We start from the raw sequence: 19,636 nt of genomic DNA, 5'->3' as shown, positions 1-19,636 counted from the left end.
ATAGTAAATAATCAAAGCAAAATGTCTGTTTCATACTACATGACACAAACTGAGTTAGAACATGACTGGTCAGATTTCAGACATACATTGTGAAAAGTTGAACTTCTGTTCGCTCGTTGTGGTCAAACGAACAGAAGTTCAGTGAAAGTTGAAATATTTTCAACTCCTAATGAACAGGTGAATGGTCGTCGAAAGGGAATGAACTGGCAGTTTGCATCTACTTCATAGCAGCTCATATGCCAATATGAACCTAGCTTTAGATGCTAAAAAACAAAAATTAATATATAAAAATGGAAAAAATGTAAATAAAATGTGTATCACAACCAACAATGTGTACTCTTTCATCACTCCATATTTACAGTAAAAGTATCATACTTATATGAAGTATGATAGTAGTGCAAAAATAAGTACTCTCTTCATTTATTTTTTTATTATAAATCAATTATTACTCATAGTACAGACAGGAGAACAGTACATAATTCACAAATAAAGTAATGTTAATCTCTTAGGTAATAAAAATATTAAAAATAATACATAAAAATAAAAGTGTTTATACATTAATAATGTGTGTGTGTACTTTTACACCGCCTTATTTATTTTCAATAAGATAAAGTAATCAAGAAAATTCCTTATCTTTTATCTGATATGAATAAATATTTGATTTAAACACCTATTCAAATATATGATTTTGAAATGCTATCTTAGATACATTCATTTTTTGTTTTCCTTTTAAGTAAATTATACAAGTATTGTGTGGGTACGTAAAAATAAGGAAAATTTAACACATGACAACAATACGTCTGACAACCTGACAATTTATTGCAAACACCATTCAAAATTATAGCCATCAAATGAAAGAATATCCATGAATTATTAATTATAAATCAATTATTATGTTATAAATGACAAGTGCTATGTGACAGAGTAATTCCATAATATATTTTTAGATTATTTTATAATACATTCTAAGGTTCTTAGAATTAAATTGATTGTTGCAACACAAAGAAATATATATTCGATTTATATAATAATGATATTGTGAACATTTTATGATGCTTTGAAAGATCTATGCGATTAAATGTTTTTTGGTTATTAGTACATTGTTGGCTGTTAAAAATGATTATAAATGCATTATAATTCTTGAAAATTCATTTATTGAGAGTAGAAAGAAGGAACCTAAAGATTAAGAAGAAATATATTGTTATATATTTTTAATTTTCATCAAGGTAATAATTTTATTTTTAGTTTGAGTTGTTTTTGTCATTTAAGTATGATAGTAGTGCAAAGTATACACATATATAATAGTAATGGATTTAGTATATTCTGTGTATACTTTGTATAATAAAAATTTCAAAGGATGTTCATGCTGTGTCTAATTTATACAAATAAAACCACAGAAAGGGTCTGGAATAAGGCAAATCATAGAATGGGCAATTGCCTCTTATGGGATTTGCTTTATTTTTTCATTTTCTTTTTCTTTATTTTTTCAAATAACCATTTTAAAAAGTAATGTTATTTATGTAAGAATAAATTTATTTGATAGTTGGTACACTAGACTATATTTTATATGCAATGAAATCTGCTCTTCAGTTTGTTAAGCTGTATGCAGGTGTACACTATTTGGAAAACTACATGCTTTATAAGATAACTTATGTCTTCTCTTGTTTTTTTTGCATGTATTTATTATTTACTCTTAAAGATATTAAAAATAGAAACAAACTTGTTTAGGAAATTATGATTTTAGTGAAATAATTGTATGGTTATTTGATCTAACTTGAACATGTTTTGCTCTTGAGACAAAATCCTGTAAATGTTCTTAGTTATATAAGTTTGAAAGGACTTTCCAAAGCTTTGGAGATAAAATGAAGACAAAATATGACAATATTTGGATTCTTTTCTATTTGAAACAAAAATAACTACTAAACAATTGATTTTTTAATGTAATAAAACTCTCTACAGGATCATTTGAATAGAACAGTTGCTTTCAATTTTATTGTGAAACATCCATGCTCAAGCAGCTATTCTATTCAATTGTAAAACAGTTAAACATTTGGATCTGTTGATGGGATGGAATGGTCCTGAAAAGCACTGAATTGCATTAAAAGATTTGATGCCTTTAAATGATTTCATAGTTATATTTCAGAAAGGATCACTTTGTAATTAAAGATTTAAAAGTATTCATCTTAATTACTTAGTTTAAAAGAAATTTTTTTCCTTGTATACTTGTACACTTCTTAAACAATTTTTTAGTGTCATTATTACAATCACATTTTTAATATTACTGCAATTAAGTGTGCTTAAATTATTTAATTATATCATTACAGAGCAGTGACTTGTTTTTTTAAATTATTATTTTGTAATATGTAATATGATTATAGCATTTAACATACATTTATATATTTTGTATGTATATTTATGTAATATAGAGAAAAAATAAAAAATGCAGTGTCAAAAGTTGATGATAAATTACAGATATTTATTATTTCTTATTTGGATACAGTTTTCCTGTTCAAAAATAGTACAGAATAAGTGTTTTTATAATTTTTATGCAGTTTTCTTTCCTTTTTATTATATTTAATTTAGTCACAGCATATATACTTGAATATCATGTATATAAGTACGATATATAACACTGTTACACATATATAATGACTTACTTTAACCAAATAACTGGAGTGTTTGAGGCCTCTTCTGGACTCTTCCTCAGGCTTATACATATATTCATTACATGCTGGCCGTTAAATTTTGGACTTAGTTTGAAAGGTATTTGATTTGGGACACCAAATGCGCATGCGTTCCAAGTCATTCAAGTATCCAAAAGTACAATGAGTTTCGAAATGCGCATAGGTTCCAATTTAAATCCGATAGTAAAATTAAATGATATTGTCCAGTAGGATCTGCCATGCCATAGAAAGGAACATCTCTTCTTTAAAATTAATGCAGGTGGTCCTGCATCCAGCCTTAAATATTTCCATCACCTCCAACCATTTGAGGTGTTCTGGATGCGGCGTAGTGAGGATAATACGAGCTTCGTTAAAGTCTTCTGTGATATCAACTTTGTTAGCTATTTGCCACTGTTACACATGTGGCAGAAAACTACACAGTTCCTACAGACTCACAACAGTCTTTGTTAGAAATAAAAGAAAATGTTAAGTTTTTTTTCAATTTACAAATAAACTTATAAGCAGCTCAATTAAAATGAAAACAGAATTCTGCAAATGACATTTTTCTCCATTATTTAATTTGGGTGATCTTGTTGTTAATTTTGGGAGACTTATTTTGCCAAAATGGTATTGTCTGAAATAACACAAAATCACCAAGAAACTAGTAAAAATATTTAATACTACAAACATTTTGTTGTGTTTACAACAAATATCAGTTCAGTATGTTCTGTCAGGTATTCAAGAATACCTGATGATGATTGTTGTAGATGAAAGAAAACATTTTTAGCATTAAATACTTTTGATTTTTACTGGTTTCTTGATGTTTTTGTATTATTTGTTACATATTTGACTAATTTGAGTCATGGTTAATACTTTCAGTGCCATTGCCTTTCTATATTTTGAAAAGAAATAAATAAATTTTATTTATTTCTTTTCTTTTCTTGCATGCAGTGAGAGTTAATTAAAAGAACCACTTACATAGTACAGAAAACTGGATGTACTGTACATATCAAAAATAACAAAAATATCTCCAAAATTGAAGTGTCATTGAATTAAAGACTCCACATTTATTTTTAGATTTTTGGTGATATTTTTGTTAATTTTAACAGTTAGTTAATTTATTGGCAGAATTTTGGAGTTTTTATGTAAAACTGTTGAATAAATGAAGTTTTCTTTGTTGTTTTGGCATTTAAATTAATGTAACTTGTTTTAATTTATTATATATTCAATATGTCATAGCATATCATTTAATCTTAAAATAGCTATTATTTTTGCTTCATAATGATAAAGGCTTATGAAAGTCTGCTTTCTATAGGTAATATTTAAAAAGAAAAATGTCACTAGAAATATTTCCAGTTTTCCTTGTTAAAAACGAGTCTTTAAGATTTCAGTCAAAAATTGAAATGTTGGGAGGAGAAAATGGCTATTTCAAGAAACTATAGTTCAGTCAACAGAAATATTTCTGGTCCTTTGTTCAGACCGACTTTAAGTTACAAACTGTAAACTGAAGTTGGTCTGAAATTAAAGATTAAATCTCTGACTTGTAATTTTTGTGGTTTATTTGAGATTAAACAATTTTGGGACCAAACTGTCCCATCTACATGCTGAAAAGTAAAGCATTTGAAAATCTTACAAGTGTGTAGAATACCAGAATTACAAACCTTAAAAATTCAAACAGGTAAGAAAATTGAACATAATCAGTAAACAAAATATATTGGGTTGATCAAAAAGTTTGTAAAAGTAACTTTATTAAATTATGTATGCATCTTTGTTTTTGTCACTTTTGCTCTTCTGTTGGGTGGATCCATGCAAAAAATTTTGGGAATTTTTTTATTAGAAAGTGTGTCTAAGTGGTTTTTTTTTTTATATTGGTTATGTTACTGAATTTCCTTCCCAGCAAACTATTCTGAAGAGATCAAAGAGAGAAATGGTAATCTGAAGGTGTAGGATTGGGAGAAAATGGGTATAGCACAAAATATTTCATCTAAATTCCAATAATTTTTCGCAAGCTGTCAAAGGTGTGTGGTCTAGCATTGTCAAGCTGGAAAGCCACACCTTTTCTTCCTAATATTGGCCATTTTTATTTGATAGCTGCCTTCAGATTATCAAATTGGAAGTAGAACTTTTCTGAATAAATGGTCAAATTTTGAGATGGCAGTTCATAAAAAATAATCCCCTTCTAGTCCTATCAAATGCTTAGCATAGCCATTTTTTGATGTGAACTGGCTTTGACTGCATTGCTGAGTGGTCAGTTGACCTTCCCCACAATCAACACAGTAATGTAAACAATCCATTTTTCATTACCAGTTTCAAAAAGGAATCCATCTGGTTATGTTTCAGCAGCAAATCACAGATATTCTATCAGATTTCTCTCACTCTATGTGGAGGTCAAACATCACAGCATGATATGTATCCTAAGTTGCGTAAATGGCCAACAACTAATATCCTGAGCAATAGATAATACTTTTGCAATTTTCCTGGTGCTGTAATGTGGATTCACTTAATGTAATTGCATTGTCATCAATAACAGGTCTTTCAGATCATGGTGCATCTTCTAAAGAAAAATTCTCTACACAGAACCTCTTAAACCATTTTTGACACATATGAACAATTGACACCAGCTTCACCAACAACCAGTGGTGATATTCGAAATATTTAACAAAGGGTTTGCTAGCAGAAAATTTTTCCCTGACAATCACCGACAAACAAAATGGAAGTTTTGGGTAGAAATAAATACAATACCTTTTCTTGCGATATATCTAATAATCAGTGGCGTATTTGGAACGTAATGAGGGCGAAGACCAGGTAACAATAGTATATTAATGCTGTCGACTGTTTTTTTTTTTTTTTTTTTTTTTAAGGCAGAGAAATTTTTCACCCTGAATGGCACTACTCATAGTAAACAGATGTCATCATCTCTCATAATACAATATCTTTTTTATTTCACTGTCCATAGCCCAACACATGTTCCATGGCCATCCATCTTGTATTATCTCGCACACGTGGGATTGTGGGATCTCTCTTATGACTGGATCTAGTTTCAAGAACTCTCTTGAATCGATCGCGATTAAACCTCGTTTCAGTCGAGATTGAAACGGTCGAGAGAGATCGCACCAAGACATAGTCCCCGACCTTGCTCACAATCTAGATTGAAATGCTCGGTGCGAACAGGGTATAAGGCTCTAGTTTAGTAGTATTACAGAGTATAATACGTATATTTTAATATATTTTTTTAAAAAAACAAAATCACTGAGAAATGTTGTGTGTGTTTAACAAGGTTCAGAAAAACTGAAAATTTTAACAACGGGTTCGGCCGAACCTGTGCAAACCCGCTGAATATCACCACTGCCAACAACACAGATCTTTTTTTTCTTGCAGTTGTAGCATTTTTATTTTTATAGAAGTAGAAAAGCATGCAAGTTAGTATCCTCTATTTTTAAACCAAAAAATTTGAAAATAACAATAACAGAAATTAATAATTTTTATTTGTAACCTATGTTATGAACATTACAATGTGACTGACAAAAATCATGGAATATAAATTTCCATTAATTAATGACTATTAATTGCTACTAGTGGTATCTTATGTAAAAAAAACCAAATGAACTACTTGATCAACCCAATATAAACACATATGATTAAATAAAATAAGGCCCACCATTGACCAAGTGGATTAAACCACTGGATATTGGTAATTGTTACAAGTTTGCACCTGACCAATGGGCTAGCCATATACGTTTTTGGTTTTTCTTACACATCTAACACCTAACTAGGAGCCAATTTCCCATTGAAAATCCTCCTGGGAAGCACTTTCCCTTGGAAAATTGCTCATGTGTTGCATTGCACATCCTATCAAACCAGTCAACTAAATAAAGTGAATGAATTAACATAACCAAAATAACATTTAAACCACATAAATCTGTGAGACACTCAGCATATTAAATGGAATTCTTCATTCCTTTGATTTATTATTTTCTTTTTAAAAGGATCATTTCAAAAGTAAAGTAACTAGTTAGCCAGATTGCTACTTAAGTGTTTTCCTATTATTCTGGGAATTCAAGATTATATTTGATGAAATATTTATGCATACATAAATATACTTAGACCGGCATGAGCAACCATCTTACAAATGCATAAACTGACAGTAATCATGTTGCTAAGTGAAGGAAATTATTCTGACTGAACTTTTAGAAATTTTTGCAGTGATAGAAGTCACAAATTTGTTAGAAACGAGCTCAGGATTATAGCATAACTAGATTTAGCAAGTATTCTGTAATGCTGAATACAATCTGGTCTTAAGTCTGATCCATAATTTATCTTGGTTAATATACTTGCAGATGAGGGCATTATTCTACATCTTGTAAAGGTAGACCTGATTTACAATGAGGTGGAAATTGCAACCAGTCAGAGTTTTAATGTGCTGGTTCATTAACTGATCTACATAGCTTCACTTTTAATAAATCAATTAATCAATCATAGTTTACCATCGTTAATGGTTGTTACCAAGAATAACAAATTTGAATTTGTTATTTGTGGTATGACCATTGTAATGGATTTCCATGTAACAAAGAATAAAAGTGAAGTTATAGCAAGTTTATTTTATAATTAAATATTTATTATTTACGAAGTTATTAAAATAAATGCAAGAAAGAATTTTTATTTACTTAGAATTATAATTAATTGTGAACAAAAATATTAATTTAAAACTATTTTGAAAGTAGTTTTAATTAATGTTTTACGACAATTTATTCCTAATATATTTAAATTATCTTATTTGAAGCTTATGAAGAATATAAGTTTAAAAGAAAGAATTAAAATTATCTTGTTTCTATATGTTGTATGTTTGAAGTATTCAAAATATATTAAATAATTTGAACTTTACTTCTAGACTCTGAACTATATTTATCTTTATAAATATAGACAAAAGAATATATTTATAGAATAGTTTATGATCATATATAAATTTTTTCTATCATTTATAAACCATATCTCTGAGTATTAAAGTAAAATTTCTATGGTAAGTTTTCTCAAATGTCATATATATTTCTTTTGTTGTGATCAATTTAAAGTTTATTAGCCAGAGCATGACTAAATAAGTTAAGGTAAAAGAACCACGTAATAAACTGGGTATACATATATAAATAAATGAGCTAACACCAAAATCCAGCAAATAACAGGCAATTTAAAGAATATTTTGTTAAATTACCCATTATTTGTTGAATTTTGGTGTTTGCTGGTTTATTTAAATAATATAAACTGAAATGTGTTAAAACAGTTTCAGAAACAACATATTATTAAGAGAAAAATAAAAAAAATTATTATAATTAAATGCAAATAAACCTTTAATGTCTCACAAATAATTTTACAATAAACAAATATGTTTAGCTACTTTTAGTAACCATCTTCCAATTATATATTATATTGTACAATTGTAGAACAGTGTTTCTCAATGAGGGGGGCAATAATGCTCCCTGAGGAATGAAAATACATTTCTTGGGGGGACAAAAATTAATTTTTAAATGTGAAAAACTTTCAGAACTATATGCTAGGCAGCGTGCAATTAATCTTATAAGAAAAAATAAGTTAATGGGATTTATTTATTGTTTGTTGTATTGGGGATGGTAGCTATTATCCTAGCAATAATGCCTGCAATAAATAAATAAATTAATTAATTAATGTTAAATATAATGAGTATTTTGTTAGTGGAAAATCAGAAAAAATATTCAGTAAATAAAAGCTCTTTAAAAGGATTTTATTTACTTTATTTCTAAGGAAAGGTCTAGAATTGTAGTTTCCTACAATGAAAAAAAAAGATTTTGTCTAATAAAAGTTGCTGAAAATACAGTAGACCCCCTATAACACGGGTTCATATAACATGGATTTGTATAACATGGTGAAAAAATTGCGATTGTATTCATATAACACGCTAAAAGATACTCGTATAACACAGTAAAACGTCATCACCGACTTGTGTTGCGACAGGATTGGTCGAATCTGGACCAATAGCAGATATTGTACAAACCATTGAGTTTAAACGAGCACTGGACCTACATTTATTATTCAACAGCCATAAAAATTATATTTTTATTAATGCTATCTGCAAAGTTAAGTCATTTTTCTGCGAAAAATTTGCTGATCAGGAAACACGCGTCCGCCATTCGATGAGTCGCTCCATGACAAAAACAAGCTTAAGCAATGGCGTCGTTGATTGGTGCACATTCAGTAAGTAATCCTACAATTTTTTGTTTGTAGCATAGTTTATATGGATTATTCCCAAAAATTTTACGTGATTTGGTAATGTTGAGTCAAATTAGTCTAGAATGGATTAATTTTATGGAAGAAAACCTTTCAAGCAGCCATAGTCCCCTAAACTGCACATGTGCCAGGCTGTGATTGGCTCATGTATTTAAGTGACTCGTACAACACGGATTTATATAACACGAAACGTATCGTGTTATAGGAGGGTCTAATATATATATTTATCTAAGAAAATGCTTAATTGTGAAATCTCTGAATATTTTTGCAATTCAAACTTTCAGGTCTTGCTGGCTCATCTTAAAATGTGTAAATTATTTAAAAAATAAAAATATGAATTACTGACATTTAATAATTTTTGGAATAATTTATGCCTCAAAGATGCTCAAAAAAACTTGAAAGCAGTAGGGTTATGAAAGTTTAATCATATAAATTTAAATTTTAATTAAAGATATCTGAAAATTTATATATTTAAAAATAAGATGATAAGATCACTGAACTATTAGATTGTAATTAAGTAAATTAGGATAATTTGTAGCTATAAAAATTAATATTCTGTAATTAAATGTTTAAAGGTTATTTGGAATGAGATCATCTGCTTGGAATGTTTAGTTAGTTTATTTTTATTTTTTTCATTTTAAAAAAAGATTCAAATTTTTCAAAGGTGTTTTATTTTGTTTATTCTGTTAAAAAGGTTGATGTTCAAATGTTCCAAGAAACAGAATGTTTAAAAATGGTCTTTTTAGAAAGTAATGAACCCTGAGGATGAAGTGAAGGAATCTGTCCAGTGTATGTTAGACCATGGCTCTCATCACATGACTAAATCCACGGTGGAAATTTCTGTAACTTTAAAATGCTTAACTTTTTTCAGTAGCTATCCATGTGTTTTTTTATTTTTTATTTTCCAAATACTTTTGATAGATTTTTTGTTGTTATTCTTTGTGATTGTACAACATATAAAAATATAAATAAAAAATAATGATAAAAATGACCACTTCATGTTTCAAGTTATGGTAGCTGATGATCTATTGATAAAAGTTGATCAGGAACCAAGATAACAAGTTTCCAAATGAGAAAGGTTCAAACATTGTAGAAATATGAGAATCGATAAGACACTCTGCTACTATTACTAAGCTGTATGAAGACAAAAGAGTCTGATGCATTCTTACATTCGAGTTGAACAATTCAAATGTTCCAACCATGCGATGCAAATCAAGCTGGCAATCAATTAAATTTAATTGTACAATTAAAAATTTCGATTGTCAAAAGAATTAATGCATTTTAGTACTTTAATGTTAAGTATTTTGAAAAATTTATTTTTTTAAAGCAACATGAAAATATATAGTGTGTTTTTATTTTTTTAGGATAAAGTGGAAGGTGATATGCGGCCTCGTACTTCTACTGTAACACCCGGTACTTCCATTGATGAGACAGCACTACCCACCGTGTTTAAGTGGGAAGGAGGAGGCAAGGATGTCTTTATCAGTGGTACTTTCACCGATTGGAAACCTATACCTATGGTTCGCAGGTAAGATACATTTGTGTGTAATAAATAAACATATGTACTTTTACTGTTTGTTTATTTGTTAAATCTTTACTTCCATAAATCATTGTGATTGTTTATAACAGCAAAAATAGTTTAAAATTATAATTACAATTAATTGTTAATTACTGACTTTAATGTAATAATTATTATTTGACAGTCAGTTGGCCAAGTAGTTAAGGTCTGCTGCAGTCTAATGCAGGCTACTGCTCTAGGGACCTGGAATCAAATCTGGATGGGTCAAAAATGTCAGGAATTTTTTGGAGATACACCATCCAGATATGTTAGCCCTCATCCCTCACAATCTGGCCAACTCATTACAGGCTGAACCCATAATAAGCTTGCTAAAAAGGCCTTCTTAGTGTCTACAGGGAGAATGAAAAAAATAATTGTCTGTTTTTAGTATATTTGTTTATAATATCTAGTTAATGATAATTATTAGTGTATAAAGATATCTGTGAATCTATTTGATTATGAAATAGAAGCCTTTTCTGCTGTTATAAAAAGTTCTGTTTTAATCTAAACTTTCATTGTTAATAAATATAAAGATTTCATTACCATTCCTATCACTTTGCTAGGTGTCTAATGTTGAGTTTGTGAATTATAATATGAATATGATGAGAGTATAATTTAGCACAAACACATTCAATGAATACTCTCATTGAATGAATTTGTATCATGTTTACTCAGCATGTTTAGTTTAGCTCATATAAGTTGATATTTGGTACTATTCTTTAGCTATAACTGAACTAGGTTATTCAACTGTCAAAATTGATTCTGTTTTAACTTGTAACCCATGCTTGTCATGGGTTTGGTCAAGTTCACAAAGACGTGATTGGGTGAAGAGAGATAAGTTCTAACTTATCTAATCAAACCATTAATGAAAATTTAATCAGATTTCAACTTGAATCCATCAAACAATGTGGCAAAAATGGCCAAGCTAGTAAAGCCTACTGAAAGTGTCAGCTTATCCCTTGCCACCTGGCTATCCTGACCTATGTATACCTGACAAAACCTATGATAGACATGAGAGCATGATGGATTGTTATAGATTATAAGCTGTAACTTAACTAGATTACTAAACTCTTTAGGAAAAATTGATAAACTGCAGCATTAAATTAAACAACAGTTTAAAGTACTTCTCAGCTCTTTACTGACACCGGGTATTATAACTTCAAAACGAACCTGTTACCGGTGTAAATCTTCTTATGAGCGTCTGACTAACATTTTCGAACTTAAAACAGTTCTTCTTCAGGCGAAGATGGAATAATTTGAAAGATAGAATAGAATGTTTCAAATCGAACCGCTTCGTCTAATTCCGTCATGGCTGACATGCGCTGTAGTGTCCGGGTGTTGGTTATCGTCTATGCGTGTCTAAAAGGATTTGCCAGGCCGATGAAATGTCGATCTCTTCTTTTTGGTTGATGCAGATATTATTACAGCTTGTTTTATATCTAGCGACCGCTTCTAACCATTTTATATGTTCCGGGTGGGGCGTCGTTATGCCCACCCGGAACATATAAAATGGTTAGAAGCGGTCGCTAGATATAAAACAAGCTGTAATAATATCTGCATCAACCAAAAAGAAGAGATCGACATTTCATCGGCCTGGCAAATCCTTTTAGACACGCATAGACGATAACCAACACCCGGACACTACAGCGCATGTCAGCCATGACGGAATTAGACGAAGCGGTTCGATTTGAAACATTCTATTCTATCTTTCAAATTATTCCATCTTCGCCTGAAGAAGAACTGTTTTAAGTTCGAAAACGTTAGTCAGACGCTCATAAGAAGATTTACACCGGTAACAGGTTCGTTTTGAAGTTATAGTAAACAACAGTTATTAATGTATAGAGAGAAATGGTCAGATGACTGACAATAAGAATTTATCTTTACTATCTTGACCATTAGATTAATCTAATTTTATTAATAATTGAACAATTTGACAAGTTTTTTTTATGGAATGACACCTATTTTGTTTATATCATGTTTAAGGAGTGTCGGTAATGTTACATTTAATATAAAACACAAAAACTTTAACATCTTTATTATATTTATATTGTTCTGAAATGATTAAGCTAGATTTTTAACTCTTAATCATGACTTTTAGTTTAATTTTTTGCCATTTGAAATTGATTTATTGTTTTTAAATCTTATAATGGAATCAACTCAAAATTCTGTATTTATTTTTGAATATATTCATAGGTTTTAGTGTTGTTTTATTATAAGGAGTATTACCATGTTTTTGTTGTATTGAGGGAGCTATCATTTGTTCATTGCAACATTGCTATAAATATTAGAAATAAATAAATGTAGGCAATTTTTAATTTTAGGATAAAATGTATTCCTAAAAGTATGGGAATTCTATACTTATAAAGAAAATTCTACTCCTAGAGAACTAAATACATAATTATATTATGAAATTTTAAATTGTATCTTTTCTTGTTTTGTTTGGTGTCATGACTTGGTGAATTTATAGACACTTGGCAAATTCATCTATTTAATCCATAATCTTACAGAGACGCGTTTCGGGCTTTTGCCCCTCTTCAGTCTGTTACGTAATGTACCTGTGTTGAATCTGGTGGGCACCTTCCGCACTATGTTTTCCCACTTACTGTATCTTTTCTGTTAGAGCTTTAAGAGTGAGTAACAATGAATTTCAGCAAACTTTTTCTTATAGTCATGGTGACTTTGTTTTAATTTTGGAGATACCAGAAGGAGATCATGAATACAAATTCTTAGTGGATGGACAGTGGAAACATGATCCCACTGAGGTATTTTTTAATCATTTTTTGATTGAGAAACTGCTTTTTAATAATTATGATATCATCTATTTTCTTTCCTTTCAGCCAACAGCAGATAATGAGATGGGTACCAAAAACAATTACATAACCATAAAGAAATCTGATTTTGAAGTTTTTGAAGCTCTGGCCATGGACAGTGTCAAGACTGGATCACAAGGTGCTCTTTTGTTTTAAGTGGTTATGTCTTGGATTTTCAAAAAGAATTTTCTAAAAATAGATTTTTTTTACATTTTATAAACTTGTGTCTGTTTTGAAATTTAAATATTAAATTTTTATTTTAAATGTTTTTGAATTTTTTAGGGGTTTGTGGATCACCTCCTGGAGAATATTCACAGGAGATACCACACCAGAAGCCTTATGAGAAGACGGCAGGACCACCGATTTTACCTCCTCATTTATTGCAAGTGATTTTAAACAAGGATGTTCCCATTTCAGTAAGTAGATATTCCTTTACAATTAACTTAAAATTGTCTTTCCAATTTTATACTTACAAGTTGCATGAAAAATGTTTTTTTTTATTTCAGTGTGAGCCCACTTTGCTTCCAGAGCCTAATCACGTGATGTTGAATCATCTATATGCTTTGTCAATTAAGGTAATAAAAAGTTAATGTATAAATTTGTAAATGTTTTTTATAAAATTTAAACTATTCAAAGAATATCAATTAAAATTTAGAATTTAATTTAGAAAATGGTTTATCTAAATTAAAATTCAAAACATTCTATTTATTAACCCTTGCCAACTTACATGAATTTTTGGTACACAGTAAAATCCATGATAGGCTTGGACTGGATTTTATCAGACCCATATTTGAAACTGCTGACTGGTTAGAGATTTTTCTGGCTCAACTTTGGTTTTTGTTAAAGTGTTATAAAAATGGACTCATCCCCACGTGCATCGCTTTTAAATACGATTCATTTCCAATAGATGTTTGAACTCTATTGCCTCGAATGGAACAAAATCTCCTAGCAAAACTAATTAAAATATTTTTCTGATATATCTGTGTCAGTCTTTTTGTGAAAATTTCTAAACTGATCCAGACTTGAATTCCAGTCCCCAGAATGTAGCCTGTCTTTAACATTTTGACTGTCTAGTCCATTGTTTTAACCTTTCTCCTAATACTGGCACTTCAACTTGGTAACTTTTTTCTTGTGCCATCCTTACTGCTTTATCAATGTATAGCTATTCTGCTTTTTTTATACTTTTAGTAAGGCACACAAGAAGTTATATGCACTGCTCAGCACTATATTTTGTGTTACTCCTGGAGTGTTGTTGCAGCATCCTAGTGTTCTGTGGTGCCCCAGTCAAAAACCACTGATCTAATCATTGCACTTAGCATAAGTTAACAGTTGCTTATTGTTATATTGTTCCTCATAATATTACTCATTTGGATATATTGCACTTTTTGTCTTTTAAACATAAAAATACTAGCCAATAATTTTTTAAAAATCAATTGCCATTGAATTTCTATGGCAAATAAATATTACATTATTCCAATCATTGACATTGAAACAATCATTAGCTTGAAGCAAGTTATCATGGAGATCAAAAATAGACAAAACAGGTGGATAGATACTTCAGTTGTATTCCATCATCTGATATATTACTTATTTGGTTTGTCTCCCTACATGTACGATATAATGAGGCACTACTATAATTATGACATACTGAATTGTATACACTTATTTGTTGATAGATAAACTTATAATTACAAATTTGTCTTCTAAAATTCAGTGTATGTTCAAAGTAGTGCATAGCATTTCCAGAATTATTGTACAGCCACACAGGTATTTAGAGGAACCTAATCACAGATAAATATATTTTCTGTAATATATTCAAGAAGTTATTGCCTATCTTTAGACTATTTTACTGTAATAAATTTTTTAAGTATACTAGTAAATATAACTATGCTTTCAAAAGTTTTTGCTTTAGGAATAGGCTTTTGCAGGTTGTACTTTATTAATTGTATACATTATATCACATACAGTAATTATAATTTGTATATACAGTACATTGATTGTATATATATAATATATTAATATATAGCTGCATTTGTATATACAGTCAAACCTGTTTTTATGCGGTGGATAGGGACCGCATTAAAAAAAACACATAAAAGAAATCACACGAAACTTCACGAGTGGCTATAAAAAACAGTTTTCGCAACACAATTAAAAAAATATTTTTTTTTATGCGGTGAACAGGGACCGCATAAAAAAAGTCTCACATAGAAAATAACTCAAAACCATACGAAATAGAATTTATTGACAACAGATGTCAGCACTTGACTGCATCGTCTCGTCTATCGTCTGTTTTACATATTTTTGTCCAGGTGGTGTTTTGTTGACTTAAAAAATAAATTATTTCATTTTTCGCATATTCATGCAATAATATTACTATAATAAGTTCATTTATGCTATGATAAGTTTATTTAGCTATAATAAGTCAACATGAGACATGACAAATCGCACGAGACTAGTCGCCAACTATACCGCACAAAAAAAATCGCACAAAAAAGACCGCATAAAAACAGGTTTGACTGTATATACAAAATACAATAAAACTTGTTTAAAACAAAATAGAAAATAGATGGTATCAGCCAGAATTTTCCATTTTTGACAGGTTTCTGTTTTGTTGAGGATCTGCTTTATGACCTTTATGAAAAAGTGGTCTCTATACGTTAAATATGTGAAGAAAACCTGAAAAACTATATGGCAGCCCATTGCTTGGGTATAAACCAACTACCAGTGTTTAGTAGTATTATAAAAGTGAATGATTATATCTGGCAAATATTGCTAGTTTTAGCTTTGTACTATATATTTTTAATAATGAATGGCAACTTTTTTAAGATACAGTATATTAAATTCCAGTAAAGAAAATTAATATTTATACATCAGGAACACTATTGTAAATGCAAAATGTATTTTGGTACTTGGAAAGTTTTTATTATTCTATGTAAATTTTAACTATATAGTATCACTATACATACACGAGGAGAATAACTCAACATAAATTTATGTTGAGTTATTCTCCTCGTATATGTACATTTGTCGGCATGACATCCAATGTTCCCTCTAAGCTGCGTGACTGCGCACTGCTCAAATTGTTGCCGTGCACAAGAATTTATGTGCTGTGCATGCATACTGATTTGAATTGTTGTTTACTTAATTCTCACTCTGTCTGCAACATGATTATTGCTATGTATATTTCGATTAAATACATTAAATCATTGACAAAAAATAATTTGTATGGAAGTATGTTTTAAAATGAATTTTAATCTCTACTTTATAATTAATTATTTTAATTTTTATAGAAAAAAATGAAGATTTTATATATACAGGTAGGCCTCCTACAATGTGGTAGATACGTTCCTTGAAAATACTGCGTTGTGGGAAATTGCGTTATAGGAGACACCAACTTAATACAAAAACTGGAATTCAGTTCTAAAAAGAGAAAAATTGCCTTTTATGGTGTAACATTTTCATCATTTTTTAAATTTATGTACATAAAAAGCTTAAATAAAATTCAACATCATATAAAAACTAAAAAGATTATGATTTCAAGTCAAAATCAAAAAGAAACATAATGTTATGCTCAAATTCAGTCTTCATCGTCACTTATTATAATTGTTTGAGAATGTTTGACTGGCCTTATTTCAAGATCTGAGCTTGTTTCATCAAGTTCCACTGCACTTATGTTATCCATTGCGATTGTTCTGTTATGTGAAAGATAATTAGTTTCTAAATACCCTAAGCTGCGTTGTAAGAAAATTTCCGCATTTTTCCAACCGCGTTGGAGCGAAACCGTGTTGTAGGAGGCCTACCTGTATATGCTCAGAAAAATTTTTTGCTCAGAATCTGCTCAGCAAAAATTTTTTTTGCTCAGAGAAATATATGTTCCACTCATATACAAAAAAAGTTAGAGGGAACATTGGTGACATCCACCCTACGTATTTACATTACCTCACTATATAGTATATTTAAGCTGTATGTAAAAGCATTACTGTTTTGACAGATCTAGATTTGAGTAAATTGAATCATGAGTAGTTTGAGAGACTGATGTGTTGGGTCATGTTTTACTGACCGTCCATCCATTTTGTTGGTTTACTGAATTTATGATGATGCTAACTTACCTGTACTAAGAGAACCCTTTTCAGGCTCTTAGTGCCTAGTGTTTTTTTATTTGATGTTCTTATAGTTTATTCAGATTGTCCAATTTCATTGATATATATTTATTGAACAATTAACAGTTTATTCACTTTGCATTTTGTGCTTTTTGGATGGCAGAATATTTCCTGTTGCCCAAACACTGTCTATATGAGAAAAGTTTCCATTTTGAACAAAAGAAAATACTTTTGTTTTTTTTTAACTCTTTGTCCTGTGGGCATTAAGAGAGGGTCTTTTTTTAGAAAACTCATTATAGTTTGGCTGGGGTAGTGAGGGACTGGGTCCAACATATCCAAATGGACCACCACCCCAAAAAATTTCTGGTGTTTTTCTACCTATTCAGATTCAGTCCTAGGTCCCCAGAGTAGTAGGATGCTATCTTAGCCACTTGGCCATCTGGCCTTCAACAAAGTATTGAATGTAAGTGTTTTCTGGATTTCAATACATATGATGAAAACTTTTCTGTAAAGAGGTTTAGATCCTCTGTACAAATTTGGTGCATAACTTCTGTATATTAATTGTAAATATGCATATTGTTACATTTGTGAATAACTAACAGTTTTTTTCCTTCATTTCAGGACGGTGTAATGGTTTTAAGTGCAACACACAGATACAGGAAAAAATACGTAACCACCCTCTTGTATAAGCCCATTTGAAGAGCTTGGCACAACATGAAATCTTCAATCCTTGTATATTTTAAATTGCTATTAGAAGAATACAGAAGAAAATAAATTAATATGTAATCCGGAAAGACCGAGAGATAGAGGAGGAGAGATTGACGAGAGAGAAAGATCTTTTTCGGAAGTTGTTCACGTTGTACACAATCCTTAACACTACATGTAAAGCTTTAAGGGTCATTTGGAACTAAGCATTCATGATTTGAAAAAAAAAAAAAACAAAAAATAAGTTTTTCCCTTTCAACAGTTAGAACGTATCGTGCTCGTAATGGGATAATTAATTTTAACGTTTTACAATTAGGGGAGAAAGAAAATGAAAAAAAAAAAAAAAACTATTTTGTATAAGGATTCGGTAGTTTATAGTTTACGAAATTTTAATTGCTGTCTGTGTTATGTAAAGATAGAAAATTTGGATTATTTTCTCTCTCTCTCTCCGAATTTTATCACAAGAGGGCGTTCCAAAATTTTCGAACAAGTTTAAACTTGTCTGCCGAAGCGTTGCACTTGCTCCGGAATACCGTGCGATTTAATTAACTTTTGTGCACGTCCTTTCGAACGCTCTCGTGTTAAACGTTTAATCGTTTCCCGTTCGAAATCACTCAAATTTAACGTAATATTCAAAATTTCGAACGGACGATGTACGAAATTCTAGCTAAACCTAGCGTAAAGTGCGTTTTTTAATGGTTTGTGTGTAAAATTTTAAGATGTTGCTCGATTTCGAATGATTCTGGAACGTTCGGGTTTTAAAAACAAAAAGGTGCTAAGCTTCCGAGTTTATGATATTCTGTTGTGTAAAATTGTAGTAAATATGGCGATACAAAAAACGATGTTTTAAGCGATTGCGAACGTTACTGTGGAAATTAATGAACTGTTTTTTCATTGTTCGACGCAGTTTGTTATCGAATCGCAGTCGCTATCGCGAAACTTTCGTATCGCATTTAGATACTGATTTAACGAATCAACGCTTAAACCTCTTAGTGTTCTCGGAGCGAAAAGAGGTTTTATGGGTCCTTCAGAAAAAGAAAAAAATGGCGGCGTAGGGCTATCGTGTAACAAACGAATTTGAATTTCAGAAGCGGTGATTGGTTAAATTGACGCTTTCAATTTCAAATTTCGGAAGCGTTGATTTGACCAATAAACGCATCTGGAATCCATATAAAATGACGAGGGTCTTCAGAATAACGAATTAAACGATCGATTAGAATTTTTTCCCTCTTACCTCTCTGTTGAAATGCTGATTAAGGAAAGTCGCGAGGACATAAATTACGAAAGAGTACCTGATGTTAAAACATTTAGAATGTAAATAAGAATTTAAACGTATAGGAACTTTAAAAAGAACAAGATGGCATCCGGATAAAAGAGGACACTTCGCATCGACCAAGACCATTTACGTATAAGCAATAAGAGTTACGTAACAAAGAAAAGCTGTGCAAAATGATATATCTTTTCCCTTCAGAAAGAACAATTATGCCGAGAAGTTAACTAAATTTTTTTTTTCTTTTTGGAAATAAAATGTTCTTGTTTAAA

At 30.2% G+C, this 19,636-nt stretch overlaps 1 protein-coding gene across 1 annotated transcript in view; it reads left to right on the top strand.

The window, feature by feature from the left end:
• Positions 1-19,636, top strand: part of alc (5'-AMP-activated protein kinase subunit beta-1) — a 48,425-nt gene extending 28,789 nt beyond the window's left edge. Inside the window, exons 4-9 of the mRNA XM_067273955.1 lie at positions 10,283-10,446; positions 13,145-13,238; positions 13,314-13,425; positions 13,569-13,702; positions 13,793-13,861; positions 18,011-19,636. Coding sequence (XP_067130056.1) covers positions 10,283-10,446; positions 13,145-13,238; positions 13,314-13,425; positions 13,569-13,702; positions 13,793-13,861; positions 18,011-18,088 — 651 coding nt within the window. The 3' untranslated portion in view covers positions 18,089-19,636. The remainder of the gene's footprint in view (positions 1-10,282; positions 10,447-13,144; positions 13,239-13,313; positions 13,426-13,568; positions 13,703-13,792; positions 13,862-18,010) is intronic.

The sequence above is a fragment of the Centruroides vittatus genome, unplaced genomic scaffold, assembly GCF_030686945.1.
Source record: "Centruroides vittatus isolate TY-2023 unplaced genomic scaffold, ASM3068694v2 contig_502, whole genome shotgun sequence".
NCBI lineage: Eukaryota > Metazoa > Arthropoda > Arachnida > Scorpiones > Buthidae > Centruroides > Centruroides vittatus.
Note: the sequence above shows the minus strand (reverse complement) of the source record. Positions and strands in the feature narration are given on the sequence as shown.